The sequence below is a fragment of the Hordeum vulgare genome, chromosome 7H (assembly GCF_904849725.1).
Source record: "Hordeum vulgare subsp. vulgare chromosome 7H, MorexV3_pseudomolecules_assembly, whole genome shotgun sequence".
In the NCBI taxonomy this organism is placed as follows: Eukaryota; Viridiplantae; Streptophyta; class Magnoliopsida; order Poales; family Poaceae; genus Hordeum; species Hordeum vulgare.
The window spans coordinates 39781551-39800601 of record NC_058524.1 but is presented as its reverse complement, the minus strand read 5'-3'; the positions used below and the strand labels follow the sequence as shown (position 1 = coordinate 39800601).

At 42.1% G+C, this 19051-nt stretch overlaps 2 protein-coding genes across 3 annotated transcripts; one reads left to right on the top strand and one right to left on the bottom strand.

Annotated features, from left to right (window-relative positions):
- The first annotated feature begins 4025 nt into the window (after window positions 1–4025).
- On the top strand, window positions 4026–11745 carry LOC123407173 (mitogen-activated protein kinase 1). The gene is made up of 6 exons (XM_045100250.1): window positions 4026–4402; window positions 4487–4616; window positions 7941–8078; window positions 9884–10216; window positions 10581–10761; window positions 11210–11745. Exons 1-6 carry the CDS (start codon window positions 4170–4172, stop codon window positions 11377–11379), a joined length of 1185 nt encoding a protein of 394 aa, XP_044956185.1. The 5' UTR covers window positions 4026–4169; the 3' UTR covers window positions 11380–11745.
- A 1118-nt stretch (window positions 11746–12863) lies between these two features.
- LOC123412481 (disease resistance protein RGA5-like) lies at window positions 12864–18594 on the bottom strand. 2 transcript variants are annotated; one of them, XM_045105427.1, is made up of 7 exons: window positions 18401–18594; window positions 18225–18302; window positions 17595–17678; window positions 16591–17459; window positions 14283–16253; window positions 14101–14189; window positions 12864–13212 (listed from the first exon to the last, which is right to left on the bottom strand). In XM_045105427.1, the coding sequence occupies exons 4-5, from the start codon at window positions 17421–17423 to the stop codon at window positions 14309–14311; spliced, it is 2778 nt and encodes a 925-aa protein (XP_044961362.1). In that variant the 5' UTR covers window positions 17424–17459; window positions 17595–17678; window positions 18225–18302; window positions 18401–18594; the 3' UTR covers window positions 12864–13212; window positions 14101–14189; window positions 14283–14308. The 2 variants fall into 2 exon arrangements, with proteins under 2 accessions (XP_044961362.1, XP_044961363.1); XM_045105428.1 differs by having other exon boundaries at window positions 14288–16253; window positions 18401–18571.
- Between the last annotated feature and the right edge of the window lie 457 nt (window positions 18595–19051).

The following is a 19051-nucleotide window of genomic DNA, read 5'->3' as shown; positions in this document are numbered from 1 at the left end:
TAGTTTGAGCAAGTTCATCGCAAAACATGTGATCCCCTCTTAATAGTGTGGGATCCCTAAAGACTCAAGAATCATAAAAGGGGTACTGATGATCCATACTTGAGTGTATACTTTTATTTGCTGATCATCACTCCGCACAACTAACGTCAAAGGAACTGATACCTTTGAGTTAGCCCTTTCACTTAAGCTTGATGTTGTTGTTCCTTCTTGGCTCAAGTTGAAAGCACGACCTGATGAAGTCTTCAAGTAGCTCTCCCATACTCAATGTGGAAAGCCTAGATTATGTATTCATCTTCATTTGTCCACCATGTGAACATCCACAAGAATCAAGCATGTAGTGCTGAGGAATTCTTATCTTGATCTTGTCCTTGTTAGCACATGAGGTTGTCCTTATCAACACAAGATCATTGACAATAGTTTCAATGATATATTCGTGATGATCCGCTTGAACTTGCACACCACAATCTTGATGACGATCACCACTTGACGTCATCCTTCATGGGTTGTATGAGATCTTCCTTTTGACACAAGCCCAATGGAAGCACACCTAACCCCCACATAGGAGTCTCACAAAGACCATGGGTTAGTACACAAACACGTAATGGACAATGCTTACCATACCATGGGATCACTTGATCCCTCTCGGTACATCTTATACGCTTTGTGTGTTGATCATCTTGATTTACTCTTTGTCTGAGATCTTGACCAACCTAGTGTTTCTATGACCATTCTTTGGATAATACCTTGAATAACGTCTTGGTCATCATATAAACTCCTTGAACCCAACAAATGGATTTCAAGAAGTGCCTATGGACAAATCCTATAAATATAACTTAAGGCAACCATTAGTCCATAGGAATTGTCATCAATTTCCAAAACCACATATGGAGATATATGCTCTAACAGGCGCAACCCATAGCTGGCTGCCAAGTGGTTGCGTGGGGGTGGCCGAGCGTGGATTTCGAGGTGGAGGCGGCTGGAGGTTAGGGGGCTAGGGTTTTGTCTATGGTTGTCCAAAAATGGACTAGAGGGGGTCTATATATATAGTAAGGGGGCTAGAGTTTGAGGGTTTTGCTCCGTTTACGGACCATTCGATCTTGATCGCACGGTCCGGAAGCGGAGGGGGGCTAGGTGGGCTAGTGGACTGTGTAGGGGCTGAGAAGATAAGGAACTTTGTGGCCCGTGACAGGTTTTAAAACACCGAAACATCTCACAAATAAACCGACGATAGTGCTATTATATGTTTAATGGTTCGGGTATCAAACGAACTCCGAATGCGATAAAATTCGGCTCGCCGTCTACCTACACTATATCGAGACCGCACGCTAACTTTTGACCCGTTCTGAGAATATTTTATATGCACTTTTCAAAATAATATTTGAACAATGCCGCGGACACGTGCATGTGTGTTTGGCCACGAAAGTGTCAGCGACAAGAATATAGAGAAGGGAAACTACAAATGGATGCAAGTTTTGAAAAATGACAGCAGCGGAGTGTCGCCGCAGTGCGAATGATGCGATGAAGAATGCGAGAACCAAATAAGTAATACATCAATATTGAAATAAATGGAATCTTCTGAAGCGTCGGTCCGATCTGTTACAAGTTCACACTTATTTACATGGACACTTTCCTTTTATAATCAAGAGGGGGGGATACCTTCCTCTCTGGGGTGGGGTGTTGGCTCTATACTACAAAGGGCATGAACTATGGATGCGTCATGCTAGTGATGCCTCATGCTCCACGTAGATGAAGTAACTAGGCCGCCTTCTCTCTCTTCGTAGTTTCTTTTCATCATCCATGGCCAATTCCCCCACCCTCATGTTCATGCATTTTCATGATTTTCTATTGCCACTCTCCTTTTTCTTTCTCTCTCTTCTCCTTTCCCCTTTTCTTCATCTTTTGCCATGGAAGAAGCGGGTTTCACTATATGAGGCAGGTTCCTTCTAAAAGTAGCTGATTAAGCTCATTTGGACTACTTTGGCTGATGTGGCGGGCTAGGGCAGCCGTCGAGCATGGAACATTGGCCATGCCCTAATGGCGTCATGAGGTATAAACATCAGACCGAGTAACCATTGTAAATTGGTTCTTCCTTACACTTTTCACTTCAAAAATGTATTAGAGTAAATAGACACACAAAAATCCCATTGACAATTTTATTGAAGATAAGAGGAATATGAACTCTTTGTGACCTATCGATAGCGAATGCATCTGCTTGTATGATTAACATTGGTTTGAATATAATATTAGAATTTCACTGCAAAAGGAAAATTACTAACTTGTTCTCAAGATCGGATCAGGACAGTTAACATGTTTGGCAAACAAAAATCACACCATGACAAATGCAAATGTTGTACTTGAGGATTATACAATTCAAGTTATAGTAGTACAAGGAAGAGGATAGAGAACAATTATATCGTTTTCTTCCTTTTCTTTTGTGAGATGTTATTATTTTACCAATATAAAAGGATTCTTTTAGATGAGAAAGGGTGCAATGCATGAAAGAACAACATAATTAAGAACACAATGAATACTTCATTATCTCCCGAGGGGCTATTGCTAAGATCATCTCTTCGGTAATCATCCAAAAAATGCAGAAGTTAACCGTGAAATTACTCCTATGCAGTATGCTGGAGTACGTGCCTCTTGGGAGCCTTTGGGTCGAAGAGTGCTCTTTGTGTCATCCATTTCATGGTGGCATGACGGATGGGCCTCCGGGGGCTCTCTGTATCATCTCTAAGATTGGACACTTGGATCCATCCAACTATTTACTTCCCGAGGTGGTCGTGGACCTAGATTGAGGTCACCTATGTGTCACATAACTCAAAGATTTGCTTGGCAATGGAGTTGAAGTGCATCCCCATGAATCCCTTCACAGTCCTCACTCCACCAATGATGATTCCACACATCCCATCAATCACGAACATGGAGAAAAAAAGGATGCTATTTCATTGTGTTCCCTTTCCGACCTCCTTAATCAGTGCATTTGCGGCCTTAGTGGTTGCCTTGGTCGGTGGTGCATGCATAGGCATCACTAAAGATGGTTGCACAACAAGCCCCTCAAACACATATCTGAATTAGGAGGCGTCTGCTCGGATACAGGTTGAGAGTTCTCGACATAGGAGGAATAAAACTAGTTTATATTCACTTATGTTTTTGTTATCCATGTGGAGATAGAAAGTATATATCTTACTCTAATTATCCTAAAGCCTATAATCGTTAAGTTAATTGACTATGTTTTACATTCGAAGCCATGCGACATGCAGGAAGAACGTGTCACATACCAAGCCTTCCCTTCAAATCGCCAACAACAATGGAGACGGACAGATCACACATCGATGCCACACGACAAGAATGAATCATGCAACCCACTCAGCGCTGCCGACTAAAACCACATAAAAAAACCCAGGAAACACGAAAACCCGAACCATAAATAAACCGTCACACCTCCTACCCCTATAAATAGCATGGGCGCACCCGCCCGCACATGAGGTGCCGACACCATCCGGTGACGCGTACACGGCCACTCGCAGACACATAGGCGGCGACACACCAACTAGTGTCGTCACCATCGAGAAGGCGCCCTCGACCGCGCCACGCCCATCACCCATCATCACATCGGTGGCAAGGAGCCGGTCATACTGTCGCCGACGCCACCACCACCACCACCGCCATCTTATTCATTTCGTCATATCCATTTCGTGGATCTATCCGCACTCCTAGAACGCATGTGGGATGGACTATAGCTTATCTTTTCAGGGATGGGATGGTCTATAACTCTATATATGCAGTCTTTATGTCCATAGGGTATTCTTTTCTCTAGAGAGGTTGATGGTCCGTCCCATTTCCCAGTTGGAGTAAAAAAAACCCTCTTTCCATAGCCGTCCCGTCGGCCACTCGCAGCCGCCGCTCGCACGCGCGCTGCCAGCCATCTCCATCCTCCCTCCCCCACCCCCACCCCCACCTCCACGCAGGCCGGCACGGCAGCCCCATCCATTCCCATCCCCATCCCCATCCCCAGCCCAGAAACTGAAGGGGAGAGAGAGGGGAGGGGGAGCTACCACACCACCACACCGCACCGCACCACCTAAACAAAACAGGAGGCGGAAAGCGACCAAATCTCGCGAGCGAATTCCCCTCCCCTCCCCCCCACGCGCGCGATCCGGGCGGAGATGGACGCCGGCGGGGCGCAGCCGCCGGACGCGGAGATGGCGGAGGCCGGGGGGGCCGCCGCGGCGGCCGCCGCGGCGGGGGCGCCGGGCGGCGCCATGGAGAACATCCAGGCCACGCTCAGCCACGGCGGGAGGTTCATCCAGTACAACATCTTCGGCAACGTCTTCGAGGTCACCGCCAAGTACAAGCCCCCCATCCTCCCCATCGGCAAGGGCGCCTACGGCATCGTCTGGTACGCCCCATCCCCATCCCCATCCCCCTTCTTTCCCCTCCGTCTCCGTCCCCGTCTCCGGCTGACTCACCGACCGACTGACAGCTCCGCGCTCAACTCCGAGACGGGGGAGCAGGTGGCCATCAAGAAGATCGCCAACGCCTTCGACAACAAGATCGACGCCAAGCGCACGCTGCGGGAGATCAAGCTGCTCCGCCACATGGACCACGAGAATGTCAGTCCCCCGCCCCCGATCCGCCCCCCCTCCCTCCATTTTTTCCCTTCCTTTCGCGCGTTGAATGCTCGTTATGCTGGCTGGTTGGTTGCATTGAATGGAACAGGTGGTTAGGTTTTAGCCGCCGAATGATTGGGTTCGCTGACAGCTCCGTGGCCGACTGCCTAATCCGGGGGCTGGCTTTTCCTTCCTCTTCTTTTCCCAGAGCTTCAGGAATAGCAACCGTAGGCACGCCTTTAAAGAGCCCACCAACCTCTTGGGATGCGATTCATTGTGTGTTCTTCCTCGGCGCACCTGGAGCAGCAGCACCTGCTCCTACCGCTAGATCCCGCTGATGTCAAAAGCTGCCTCAGGACCAATCTATCCGCCTGTGTCCCTTTTGCTGCCTAGCTCCTCCGAATCCAGTGGAAGTGAACGCACAGTTCCTAGGCTGGGGGTTACTACTGTTTGAAAGTTCTTATTAGGATGTTGGACTTGGATCTTTCCATTCCAGTGTCCTGTGATAACTAAACTATCTAAGACAAGGAACCGACATCTGAGTTAGGCATCTTGGGTTTCTTCATGTGCCCCGTGTAGAAAGCTTTGACATTCTTCCTGTAATATGAAATAACTCATGCTTTGGCGTGTATTTGAGAGGAAAAAAAATGCATTTTGGAAAGACAGCTGTGCTAGGAGTTAGACTAGAGATGCAGAGTATCTTGACGGCCTGCCTTGGGCACCATAGCGTATGCTCTGAGATGTGCTGAGTTGAAGTTTGGATGATGCTAAGTAATCTGCTACCAATAAGAGCATGAAGAGAATAGGACCCCTTTGGCTTTCTATTCCTTGTTTCATCAATCATTGTCGTTTGCAGATTGCTTATTCTCGTTGAAGATTTTCAGAGTGAAACTGGTTTTTGGCTAATATCCTGCGTAAGCTAGGGTTTCAGATTTTAATGCTCCACTGGAATAGACAAAACTTCTTTGAGAGTTTGACCGTCGGAATAATTAAGTCTGTTAGTAGTGAAATGTTGGATTAGGCAAGGTCTGATTAATAACGGAAATGCTTGTCGACACGTGCTTTATACGCTGTCAGCTGTAAGTGTATCACCTGCTGTAGCAACTATAAATGCAGAAGTTTTCCGTTACGAGATCCTGTACTTTGTTTTTTTTATGCTGCGAACGAGGATTCCTCACAAGAGTTGCCGGAGACGGTTGTTGGTGGCTGGCACAAAAGCTGAAATGGGCAGCATGGCGGCACCAGTGGGTGGCTCAATAGTTAGCTCTTGTGAACGGACAGAGCAACGGCCACATTGCCTAATCATTTGTTCCCAGGAAGTAATTAGACTTTTCAGTGGGCTTAAGGCCTGGTAACAGAACCATAGCACAGGAGAGAACATCCTGACCATAAAGAAAAACAACACACAGGACCACTAACGGCACACATTTGCCTTTATAGTAGCTATGGCATGTGATACGCTTCCCTGTCAGTTATTTATGTACAAAACTTCCATAACTGTATGATGCTGTCTTATTCATTCTTATTCTCCACGTCAACCCCCAAAAGGCTGAGCTACATAATAAAGCCATAGAGATTTGGAGATCCTGTATTCCTGTAGCTATATTAGAAGCTTTACTTTATCATTATGTAAGGAGAAGTGCTCCCTCTTGGTCCCAAAAGCACAGAAAATTACATTTCCAACTTTTGGAAAAAAAGGAACGATTTTGTTAATGTACCTGTGCAATATGCGTACAAAAATGCATGCCTTGCACAAGTTTTTGGTAGTACACATATTGTTTTACAATGTACATCAAAATGTCCCCTCTTTTGGAAAATTGCGAATGCATTTTTTTCACCACGGAACATGTATAGCTAGGAATTGCCTATTGTTCACCTCCTAAACCAAGTAATATTCGGCTTGGCACAACTACTTGGTTGATGCACTTGTTTCATCTATGCTACCTACCTACTTGTATCTTGTTTGTTGTAGTGTACACATACATACCTTAACTCTTAGCTGTACTCGGTATATCCATGCTCTAAGCAGCAATGACTGGTCATATCCATGCTCTAAGCAGCAATGACTGCTCATATCCATGCTCTAAGCAGCAAGATCCAAGAGCTGTCCAGAACTTCCTATACTGCTCATGTGCTATGTGGGGACATATGCAGTTGGTATAGTGCTTTCTTGTGTTCACGTTAGTTACACGAGTTTTGAAGAGGGTTCACCTAAAGACAGAGGCTACCAACTAATAAAAAACAGAAAGCTCCAGAACTGTTTTATTCTGACTCCCGTATCAACTATTTATGCATTCTGCTGTTTGAACTTCTGAACGCATAAATTTGTGGTATCTGCACTGCTACGAAAGGCAGTCGGAAATGTACAAGGTTACATCCTAAAGGTTACACCCTTCACTCTTGAAACATGCAAAATAAATAAATAAATTAGGTTGTCATCACCAGCACCTGCATCTTTGAATCATATTTCATATGGTGCTGTCAGAAGTACTACTAGCTCCAGGTTCTTAATAATGATTATTCATTTACCTCATTTTCTGGACATCATAATTCTGTTATGTTTTTGGCGAAAAATAATAAAATATTGCTATGATTGTGTTAATAATATGATGCCAATTTACTTCTGTCGTGCTGTTTTTGTACTCCCTCCGTCCCAACGTAAGTGTTGTACTAAATCCGCGACACTTATTTTGGGACGGAGGGAGTAGAATACTATATATTCAGAAACACGTTTAACCTAAAAAAGAATCCAACAGTTCATCAAAATGCTACTGGGTGCATATCAGCTCTAACAAATGTAGGGTTTGTAGTATCCAAAAACAAGTTTCAAAAGGAAATGCCAACTTGATAGAATTTTAGAAGTTTCCACGCAACTTAGTTAAGCTGTAACCGTAGCCAAAACAGTTAAGTGAAGTGTATGTGTTCATCAGCTTTCCACGATTTGTTGATTATTTCAATGCATTCAAGATGAAATATAAAGTTGTCTCAAGGCATCGAAAGAACGTACAGATTGTCAGCTGTAACAATAGCAGACATAAGTTATATGAACTGTATGTGTTCTTCAGCTTTCCATCACCTGTTGACTATTTCAATTCATTCAAGATGAAAGATAAAGCTGACTCAAGCCACCGAAAGAAAGTACAGATATGTCAAATTGTATTGTCTTGGTGTATGAGTTCTTTGTGCAAGGTGTAAAAGCTAGACATTATCTAAGGCATGTGGTCCTGTTGCTGCTAACCATAGTTATTGCCTTTTTGGAAGGAAAAAAAATCAAGTATGAATTAGTGCTACAAAATATGTTTCTTACAAGAGTTCACTTTTATGCAGATTGTTGCAATAAGGGATATTATACCTCCTGCACAAAGGACTGCATTCAATGATGTCTATATTGCATATGAATTGATGGACACCGATCTGCATCAAATTATTCGCTCAAATCAAGCTTTATCGGAGGAGCACTGCCAGGTACTTATTAGTTACTTCGATATAGAAGTAAACCCTTCTCATACCCCCTTTGTAGGATAAGTTCGCTTATCTAATTATATTATTGTTTGGCTATAGAAATCCTTGTCTCTAGTATCTCATTTCATCCGATTCCCGAGTACATTATACTGTGTTCGTCAATTATCTGTTTCATTATTATTTCTGCCTCAGCTCATACATACTTCTGTCAGATATTAGTATTCTGGGAGCAGGGAGCTAATGAGTAATAACTGAAGCCTCTCGATCTTTCTTCTTTTTTGGTCGGCCTGAATCATCTTGCTACTTTGCTAGTCTAGGACTACGTGCTCTAAATAAATTTGCGTGGTGTATAGTATAAACATTGAACTTAGTAGTGGAATTATGGGGGTATATTTGATGACTACCGGTTGATATTTTGCTTCACTGTAATACAATGGAAATTGGATTAGTACTCCGACATAGGTGAACTGTAATATACTAACATTGAATAAGTACCTTACTGTATTTACACCTCTTAGAAAGGATACAACATATTAGGACCTTGCAATGCACCCCTCTGAACATTCTGTTTAGGAAAGGGAGCAGTTGAACAAGTTCATCACATATAGCACATGCCTGAACTTAGTGCTAGCAAATCCTTCTTCTATTCTTTGTCAAACACACCCATGCATCATCATTGCTAAGGCTGCCCGTAATGGGAGTATCATAGGTAGTATCATGCGTGTCAACTAAGCAATTTCGATGAGGTGGCATAGAATTAAATGAAGAAAAAGAGAGTTGAGTATCATATTAAATGATGTGCTACTATGTGTCTTGCATGTCAATAAATGAGCTACCATATGATACTAACATATGATACTATGCATTACGGATGTGGTATCATACACTAGTATCATATGCATGATACTAGTATATGTCAATAAATGAACTACCATATGATACTATGCATTACGGATGTGGTATCATACACTAGTATCATATGCATGATTTTTTTGTTGGATTTCACTCCACCCGTCGTTGGGTCTATAATGATTTTGGATGGGCTCCTAGTGAGCTTATTTTCACTATTTTTGTTTGTAGTTTTCCAGTAATTCTAGATACATGTTTGAAATTTTGGGTCTTTTTTTGTTTAAACTGTCTATCTCCTTCGCTTGTAGTCATTTATCATTCAATTAGTGAAGTATAAATTCATTCGATCTCCCAATATTAATTATTAATATTAATCAAATTAGCATCTTTCACAGACCAACACTAGTCTTTCCTGTGCCCTTTGTCCTCACTCATGTGCACCCGTGGTCAACTTCCTGGTCGGTCACCCATCCTAGAATTACTCCAAGCCAAGCACACTTAACTTTGGAGTTCTTTTCGAATGGGCTCCTGGAAAAAAAGGAATTCCTTGTTGATATGGGTAGTCTTATCATTCATATTAAGTCAGGCTCTCACAATGATTCCCTAAATAGAAGTACTTTCTTGATATCAGAGTGGTCTCTTTTGTTACTAGCTAATATTAAATCATGTTCTAGTTTCCCAAATACCACCGTATAATCCTTCGTGGAAAAGTTCCATGGAAAAACTGTTTACCATAATATGCCTGTATTGTCAGGGCCTACTCGTGTTTCTAGCATAAAAAAGTTGATGCTAGATCACACATGAGAAATTAGTGGATTTCTGGAATGGTCTCACCTATTTCTCTTATGTCGATCTTGTTCTTTCTAGTTTCTTTTCAATCTGCAAACTTCTGTCTTGTTCTGAGAAATGGTCCTTCATCTGATATGGATGTTTTGTGTAATTGTTCCTTTTTTGTGCAGTATTTCCTTTATCAGATCCTTCGTGGCTTGAAGTATATACATTCAGCAAATGTTCTCCACCGAGACTTGAAGCCTAGCAATCTTCTTTTGAATGCAAACTGTGACCTAAAAATTTGTGATTTTGGGCTTGCTCGTACCACCTCAGAAACGGATTTTATGACTGAGTATGTTGTGACAAGATGGTACAGGGCACCAGAGCTTTTGTTGAACTCCTCCGAGTACACTGCAGCAATTGATGTGTGGTCTGTGGGCTGTATATTTATGGAACTAATGGATCGGAAACCTTTGTTTCCGGGAAGAGACCATGTCCATCAGCTACGTCTACTAATGGAGGTTAGACAGTACCCTATGCAACTTCTATATCGAATTGAAATCATGTTGTGCAGTCCTGTTTTAGCATAATAGTAGTTTTAGGGCTGTCATGTTGAAGTAGCTAGTTTGATCATAGTTTGTTCTCGAAGTATTAAGCACTTAATAAGTACTCCGTCTGTTCCTAAATATAGTCTTTTTAGAGATTCCACTACGGACTACATTCAGATGTATATAGACATACTTTAGAGTGTAGATTCACTTATTTTGCTCCGTATGTAGTCCGTAGTGGAATCGCTAAAAAGACTTATATTTAGGAACGGAGGGAGTACTTTTCTGGTGCACATTAATTCATTTTCAATTTCCTCATGGTATTTCCTCGTTGCAGCTCATTGGAACACCAAATGAGGCTGATTTGGATTTTGTAAATGAAAACGCAAGAAGATATATCCGCCAACTTCCCCGTCATGCAAGGCAATCATTATCTGAGAAGTTTCCACATGTTCACCCTTCAGCAATTGACTTGGTTGAAAAGATGCTGACTTTCGATCCTAGACAGAGAATAACAGGCAAGTTTTGGCACGTGTTTAGTGATTTAACCATCCGCACCCATTTGCTGATTTATTGTTGCTTCAAGACAGACGATCTTATCTTCCAAACAGCAAGTTAAAAAGAGCCATCCTAGTGTTTCGTTCTATATATCATTAGCTAACATCACTTCATCCATTCAAATGAAAAAAAGAGTAAGTAACTAAATTGGGAAGATCACACAGTTAAATACATGGAGTATCTGGGCTGGATTTACAGCCCAAGTGGGTAGGAATGTGTCCATACTCTCTGTAGGTATGCAAACTGCATTAGCTTGAAGTGGGAATGCTAAAGTAATCATTGTTGCCTGTTGGGTGGTGTTTCTATAGTTGATAATCCATAGTTTCAACTGCAAAATATCCGTCTCCAATATTCATCCTTTATTTTTTTTGGTCAGTTACTGATTGTTCCTTTATTTTTTTTGGTCAGTTGAAGGCGCACTTGCGCATCCTTACTTGGCATCGCTGCATGACATAAGTGATGAGCCAGTCTGCACGATGCCCTTTAGCTTCGACTTTGAGCAGCATGCATTGTCGGAAGAACAAATGAAGGATCTAATCCACCAAGAGGGCATCGCGTTCAACCCTGATTACCAGTAGCTGATGTTCCTTTGTTCAGCTCCATTCACATGGAAAGTTTTCGGTCCTCCTGCCGCCATAAAATGTCGCTAGCTGTAAATAATTGCCTCACCCGGAGAATCAAAAGGAGATGGCGTGTTAAGGGTAGATGACAAGAGCTGTGGTGGTCAAATTTCCGCGTAGCCTATGGATTCTTGTGCTTGTGTATGTTGTTTTATGTGGAATTTTTTTCCTTGTGCTTAAAGATGTTTCAGCATTTTTCGTAAGATGCGATAGTCCGTGAACGATGGCTGCCTAATTTCTGTGGCCGTCATGAGATTTTTTACATTGTGGTCAATTATGGATTATGTAATGTTGTCCTGGTTAATGAACTCTGGCTAACTGTGATTGGACTATTGTGTTTGAACGTGGATTGACCGTGATTTAGTGGTTGATGTTTGAAGATGTGGCCCTATTCTCTTGGTTTATAAGGCTCTTGAAAATTTCTAGGTTGCCAGTTTGATTGAAATATGTATTTTCATGTTGAATTTGTATGTGTTAGAAGTTTCCAGTGACATTATTCTGATATGCAACTCATATTTCATTAGTTCAGTTTGATTATTTGTGACGTATGTGCCTAATGAAAAAATGAGAGAGGGATGGTGGGTGAGTTATATGGTCGGCTGATGTGGGTGCTAAGGTTTTTGCAATACATAATTGATGTAGATTTTTCTTATGTTTTAGTCACTAGTTACGCATCAGTTATTTCCAGCAGAATCTCTCAACAATATTAGTATGAACCTCTCAACGATACTAGTCCAATTGTGGTAATCATCCACCATCTCCACAAACCTAATTGCATTTGCTTGCAATAAGCTGAGGCAATCATCTGTGAAAGGAATGTATGAGGAAGTGAAAACAGCAAAGCAGTTCTTGATCTCATTCTTTGGTGGGGATTTAGTAGTCTATTTCTCCCTACATTTCCAGCTTGGAGAATCCTGCTAGCAACCCACTACTCGGCTCACTCAATCATGCCATTAGATTGGCTGTCAGTTGTAGATAATTGATTTTGCTAGTCCACTTAATGATCTACCATTTAATTGATTTCATTAGTCCAATCGATAATCTAGAAAAAAAAATGTTCCAAAGGAACCGAGAGAGTAATTGCCACTGTTGATGTTATGCGAAACAGGGGCGAGTGAGCGGTGGTTGGCTGTTTGTGGGCTTTCTGCATACAAAATGCTATAATTTTTCTTATGTTTTATGTAGCCGTCAGTTTTGCACTTGTGTATGTAACCTTGAGTGGTATGGTATGAACCATCGCTATGTACATCTGAGTGTTTGTGGCTCTATTTCTCACGAGCTCGAGAACAGGAGAGAAAGCTTAACGAGCAGGATGAAGCAAATCTGGAGCTACAACAGGAGTTGAAGCAACTGCCTTTCATTTTCATTGTAGGAGCTTAACGAACAGGATGAAGCAAATCTGGAGAGAAAGCTAGTGCCAAGCAAAGCAAAACAAGCCAACAGAAGTTCAATCATCTCTTCATTAATAAGCCAGTACAAACAAAACAATGCTGTATGTGAACAGTTAATTAAATAAACAATCAAATAAACGTAGAGGCAGTACTGCTACAAACAGTGCCAACTGAATGCAACATTTTATTGTACGAGTAAATGCAGGAGAAATGAACAGTTCATCATGAACAATCACGCGGAAGCCTCCGTTTGGCAAAGGACAAAATCTGAACATATGTACAGTGAGTTGCTGGTGACTGCAACGGTACAGTGAATTTGTTTGTTGCCTATCGAAATGTTGGAACAGCATCATCCACGGCAACTGATGGAATTACTAGTACCTGACTGTTTTTTGAAGCCCTGAAATTGGGGAAGTAAGACGGATAAATCAAACAATGTGGTAGTGAGCATATATATTCAGGAAAAGACAATTCATGGTTGCTCAGATGAGTAAAATCAAAAGAAATAGAAAACAAAATAAGAAAAATCTAAAACTTTGCAGCATCAAAGATGATGAAAGTTTGTAGGTGTTTGCAAGTTTTCATGCCAAAAAACTATTCGAGGAGCTCTACACACGGAAAACATTTCAATGCTTGAAGTTTTGAGCACTTTTTAGCTGTAATCTGAAACTTGTTTGTACATCTTTCTTTACATAATATTTTGATATGAAAACTTGTAGGAACCTACAAAGTTTGATCATCGTTGATGCTGCAAAGTTTCAGATTTTCTTGATTTTGTTTTCTATTTTTTTTGATTTTACTGTTCATAGAGGGTGCCTAGGCACCCGGGAGCTATCACACCTTCCTCTTTGAACATATCTATCTGAGCATTTGCGGCTCTATCTCTCAAGAGCTTGAAAACAGGATCGGAGTTGCAGTAAGAAGAGAAAGCTTAACGAAAATAGGATGAAGCAAATCTGTAGTTGAACCAACTGCCTTTCATTGTACGAGTCTTGACTGAATAAGTGCCAAGCAAAGCAAAACAAGCCAAGACTGAGTTCAATCAACTCTTCACTAATAAGCCAATAAAAACAAAACAATGTTGTATGTGAACAATCAAACAAATGTAGAGGCAGTAGCGCTACAAAAAGTGCCAACCGAATGTAGCCTTTAATTGTACGAGTCTTGAGTGGATAATAAAGGAAAGGATGTGCTGCATTTCTGAAAGCAAATGCAGGAGAAATAAATAGTTGCTCATGAACAATCATGCGGAAGCCTCCGTCTAGCGAAGTGCAGAATTTTAACATACCTTGGAGGGAATGAGCCATCGTTTATTGGGAGTTGCGGCAACTGATGGAATTATTAGTACCTTTCTGACTCCTGTATTTTATTCAAGGCCTGAAATTGAGAAAGTAAGAGGGATAAATCAAACAGTATGATAACGAGCTTATTCAGGAACAGAGAATTCATGGTTGCTCAGATCGACATTACCTTACCGGCGCACAGACACGTCAGCACTAGATTAGAATGGTGGGACTTTTAGGATGGGCTTCTGCTGCGCGCCTCAGCAAAGTCTTGGCTGTCTCCATCTCTTCATCGCTGGAATTCTGCGGCCGCAGAGAAACCTGAACATGCTCGAGAGAAGGGAGGTGCCCCATGCCGCAGTCAACCTCACCACTCGTGATCGACCGTGCAGAGACACAGAACCGAAGCCTTTGAACCCTTGGCATAGCTCCAGGTGGGAAAAGGCCTGGCGAAGTCAGAAACCCATGGAACTTGCAGCATCTCGCAGATGGGAATGCATCGGCCCTCACAACCAACTCTCCCAGCACGTACCATGCATGGAGATCCAGAAACCGAAGAGCAGGCAGCATCCCGATGATCTGAAGTTCATCCCCTTGCAGTTCTTTGACAACTATTGACAGGGTGGAGAGGTGGGGAAGCGATCTTGAATTAACCCACTTTGGAAGTATCGAGAACCACCCAGATCTAATGTGATTCGGTGACTGAAAACTACGGAGGTGTGGAGGGGGCACCCAGCTTTCACGCATTCGATCTATCAATCTGCCACCACGATCAATACACAAATTATGCAATTTCTGCAGGTTCCCTAGAGACTTGATTAATGTATCAATCAGATCCCCATTCATGTTCACACAGTTAATACTCAATGTCCTAAGCTCTGTCAGATGACTCAACTCTTTCGCAATGTGAGGAGACGGGGATAATCTTACTCTGCCCAGCACTTCGAGGGACGTCAAGTTCCCCATTCCTCTTGGCAGCACCAAGTCGTTGTAGAAACGTAGGCATATCAAATTTGTGAGCTGAACAGCACTTGCAGGTAAATTTTTTATATTAGTGCCTCTTATATCCAGTGTCTGCAAAAGCTGCAGTTTGCCTATGTCCAATGGGAGTTCCTGAACATCAGCATTCCTTAGCCCTAGGTACCTTAGGTGAATTAAATTCCCTACATACTTGAGGCTGATACCAGAGCTACTTTCACGTCCGTCACCATTTCCAAGATCCAGCACACGTAAAAATTGGAAGCTTGGGATAGGTGGCAACCAATCACAGGTAACAGGAGAGAAAACAGCAAAGGTCCTCACTTTTGACAGGCTAGTGCTGTCAAACTGATGGTTCTGAACCTTTGCATTGATATTATGAATTGATAACCTGCGAAATTTCCTTTGCAGATTAGGTGCATGCCACTCATCATTATTCAATATGGAGATAAAATTCTCTTCACTTGACAGTGAGCAGATAAGATCAAGCACCATATCATGTATACGGAAAGTTACTACCGTTCCTTCCCAATTGATTTCTGCTGGCTGGATCAAGCTCCTATTCAATAGCTCGTTAAAGTAGCTCTCTCCAATCTCAAACAGCCTGTTTTCTTTTTTGTCACACTGGATAAACCCTTCAGCAACCCACCTCCATATCAGCCAATCCCTTTTAATCTCCAAGTCTTCAGGAAAGATGCTTAGATATAATAAACAAGGCTTCAGATGGGATGGCAAATCATAATAGCTGAGTGATAATATCCTCTTCATGTCCTTCACGATACCACCTTGTGTAACTCCACGGCCCATTGAATTGTGCACATGCATCCATTCATCTTTGTGCTTTATCCTTTGGTTGCTAACTAGGAGGCTAGCTATTGTAATTATGGCTAATGGTACACCACCACATTTCTTCAATATCTCTCTCGATACTACTTGCAAATCTTCTGGACATTTCTCCTCGCTTTGAAATATTCTTCGGTGGAAGAGTATCAGAGAGTCATCATCAGAAAGAGGCTCCATTTTGTGAATCATGTCATCACTAGAAGAGAGACATGCTTGGGACACACTCACATTGCGGGTTGTTGTGATTACCCGACTATGGAGTTTGTTTTTACACAAAGCACAATTAATAAATCTCCATATTTCCTCTTCCCATATATCATCAATTACGACGAGGTACCTATGCCAGTTATTTTGTATCATTAGTTAGCAAGTCATGGTATATACAACTGAATCTTCTAACAAGATAATTGTAATGTACTACGCAAACCACATGAATTATTCAACCAGTAACAATATGCATCCAGAAATATTAAGAAAGGTAGCAGTTATAACTTATAAGTCTACAAGACTAACAAAAGTAAGGTCCATGCACAAAAAAGAAAGGAAGAGATTTTGCTTACACGGACCACTACAAGTATAAAAATGGAATTGAAGATATGAAATTCAGAATACATCTGGCTATTTCACACACTTTTGAAATATAAAAATAAAGACAAGCATTATGTAATGCATACCTCTTGTCCACAAGGAATTCACTGAGCTCCTCAATGAGTAGTTTCTCATCCCTTTTTGTATTATGAACGTCTTTGAACTTCTCTTTGTCGAGCCCATAGAGTAGGTCTTTGAAAACTTTCTTGATATCTGGGTTCTGACCCACGGGGACAAACGCTGCACAATCGAATTCGCCTTTGATCTTCTCAAAAACTGCTTTGGTGAGGGTTGTCTTGCCCAGCCCACCAACACCAACAATAGAGATTGTCTTCAATTTCTCCTTGGAACTCCCATCCTCACAAACCAGTGTTTTAATAAGGTCATCCCTTGTGCGGTCAAGTCCGACAAGCTCCCCTGCATCCTTTTGCAGAGCTAGCACACGAGGGTCAACGATAGCACCATTGCTAATGCTACGCATGTCAAGCTCATACTTTTTACGTAGCTCCGCTAACTCCTTTGCAAGATCCTGAGCTTCTTTGATAGCATCGCAGATTTGATGAAGTGCTTTGCCCTTACCAAATAATGTGGTGGTCTTCTTGAGGAACTTATTGACTCGACTCCTCATGTCCGTTGGCTTGCTGCATGAACCCTCACCTACACGCACCAGGAAGTCATCAACAGCGTCTTCCATGTCGCAAGACAGGTCTCTCACCTTGCCAGCCCAAATCCGGACCGGCCCCTGGAGCTGATCCGACGGCACCTTGCCAACCTCACGAAGTACAGCGTGCATCATCTCTAGTTCTGTAAGAAGCGACTGTACACTTTTCTTTACTCGCTTCTCCAGGTTGTATTCTCCGGCGAGCAGCTCACCGAGCTTACGGAGAACAGGGCTCAACGCCCCAGCAGCAGCCTCCATATCTCAACGCTATAGCACTGTCCTTGGGTTGACCTTCTGTAATGCAAATAAAGGTTTTCAGAAGACATAATGGGCAAAACCTGAACTTGCTGGTTGATGAAAGTAACAGTACACTGTGCGCATATGTATCGCATGCTTTGGCTATCCAAAGCAGAAGTATAAGTAGTGTACCCTGAATAGCAGCTCCTTCAACTCCAATTTGCAGGATCCTTTCCAACAGCTCCTAAAACGAACTGCTGGACAATAGATCCAGTTCTGCAGGTGATAAACTAACATCAGAATCACCAAAAATCATAAAGAAAAAAAAAGTTGTGCAGAGGACGAAGAGGAGACAGCTAGAAGATACAACGTAATTGTTTTTGTTTGTGAAAGTAAGAGCTTATGAATGTGCATTACCCTTCCTATAAATCGACTAACAACAAGAGAAAGAATGAAACTCAAGGCTCTTGGAAAAGCATGATCTGATTTTGGTTGGTCACAGAGTGAAAAGGAAAAAAATACAGCACCCCTCAGAACATGGATAAGTACTAAGCTCTGACCACTGACCATTTTCCCTTTACTTTATTTTTTGTTCTTATTCTTTAAAAAAAATCCCTGACCTACATATATGTTAACCTTTTTACTATGATACTGTAACATTTTTACTACAAAAAAATGAAAATAAAATAGCATCAAGAGATTAAGGAGGGGAAGAACAGATGGAGCATGCAAGAGCTGACCCTCTCCTTTCTCTGGATCTACACATACGGCTGTAATGGAAAAAAAAATCGTTCCCATGTGGCACAAGCTGAAGAAGAGCACCTCCAACACTGAAGAGCAACTCTCCACCTCCAGTTCGAAATTCCCTCTGCTGAGCGAGAGTGTTCAACAGATCCAGCTCTGCACATCACGCATCCACATCAGAACAGGAAAAGAAGAGAGCTGTGCACTAACTAGATCGAGAGCTGAACTGAATGTATTGAACATCAGAAGAGTACCTTTGGCGCCGTCGCCGTCGCAGATGGGGAGGAGACCGCTGTAGTCGCCGCAGAGAGCCGGAGACCAAGGAAAGAAGCACCAAGTATTATTGTGGATCTGGAGTCATTTGTGCCTGTGGCCATCTCGTCTCCGTAGGCTTGCACATTCACTCGGGCTCAGCAGTAAATGTGGGGACTGTCACTGTGTAAGCAGCAGCCCTCAATTGCAACAGTTCCATTCACTATTTCAACTGATCGTGTGTTCTCCTGTGTATTATTAGTTTATTACCAAATAAACAAATCAAAAATGGGACATAAGTTGGAAACCGAATTGTACAAGATCAACATTGTCGGCAAAAAGCTAGGGGATTCAGAATAAAATAAGTAGTACAAAAATTGGAGACAAAAAATATATTCCAAAATTGATCATATTTCACTAATATTTGTACAGTATTCATGTCATTTGTGGTTTCTAGCCTTTTCTAGAATATTCTACTTACTATCCAGATTTTCGTATTTTTGCGTTTCATAACTTTCATGATCTTTTCAACAGAGCTTTTCACATACATATTTCTTTCCAAAATAAACTGATTTTCCCTCTTTTATTTAAATTTGATTTCCTTAACTATTTTTCTTGTTATAAAAACAACCTGTGGTCCTCCTTTCTGTCCG

Bases quoted from the DNA above. Each gene is read 5' to 3' on its own strand.
- LOC123407173 (XM_045100250.1), top strand. From the start codon at position 4,170: ATGGACGCCGGCGGGGCGCAGCCGCCGGACGCGGAGATGGCGGAGGCC. The intron at 8,079-9,883 runs GTACTTATTAGT...TTTTTTGTGCAG, and splicing joins TATCGGAGGAGCACTGCCAG to TATTTCCTTTATCAGATCCT. The intron at 10,217-10,580 runs GTTAGACAGTAC...TCCTCGTTGCAG, and splicing joins AGCTACGTCTACTAATGGAG to CTCATTGGAACACCAAATGA.
- LOC123412481 (XM_045105427.1), bottom strand. From the start codon at position 17,423: ATGGAGGCTGCTGCTGGGGCGTTGAGCCCTGTTCTCCGTAAGCTCGGT. The intron at 16,254-16,590 runs GTATGCATTACA...TAACTGGCATAG, and splicing joins GAATTCCTTGTGGACAAGAG to GTACCTCGTCGTAATTGATG.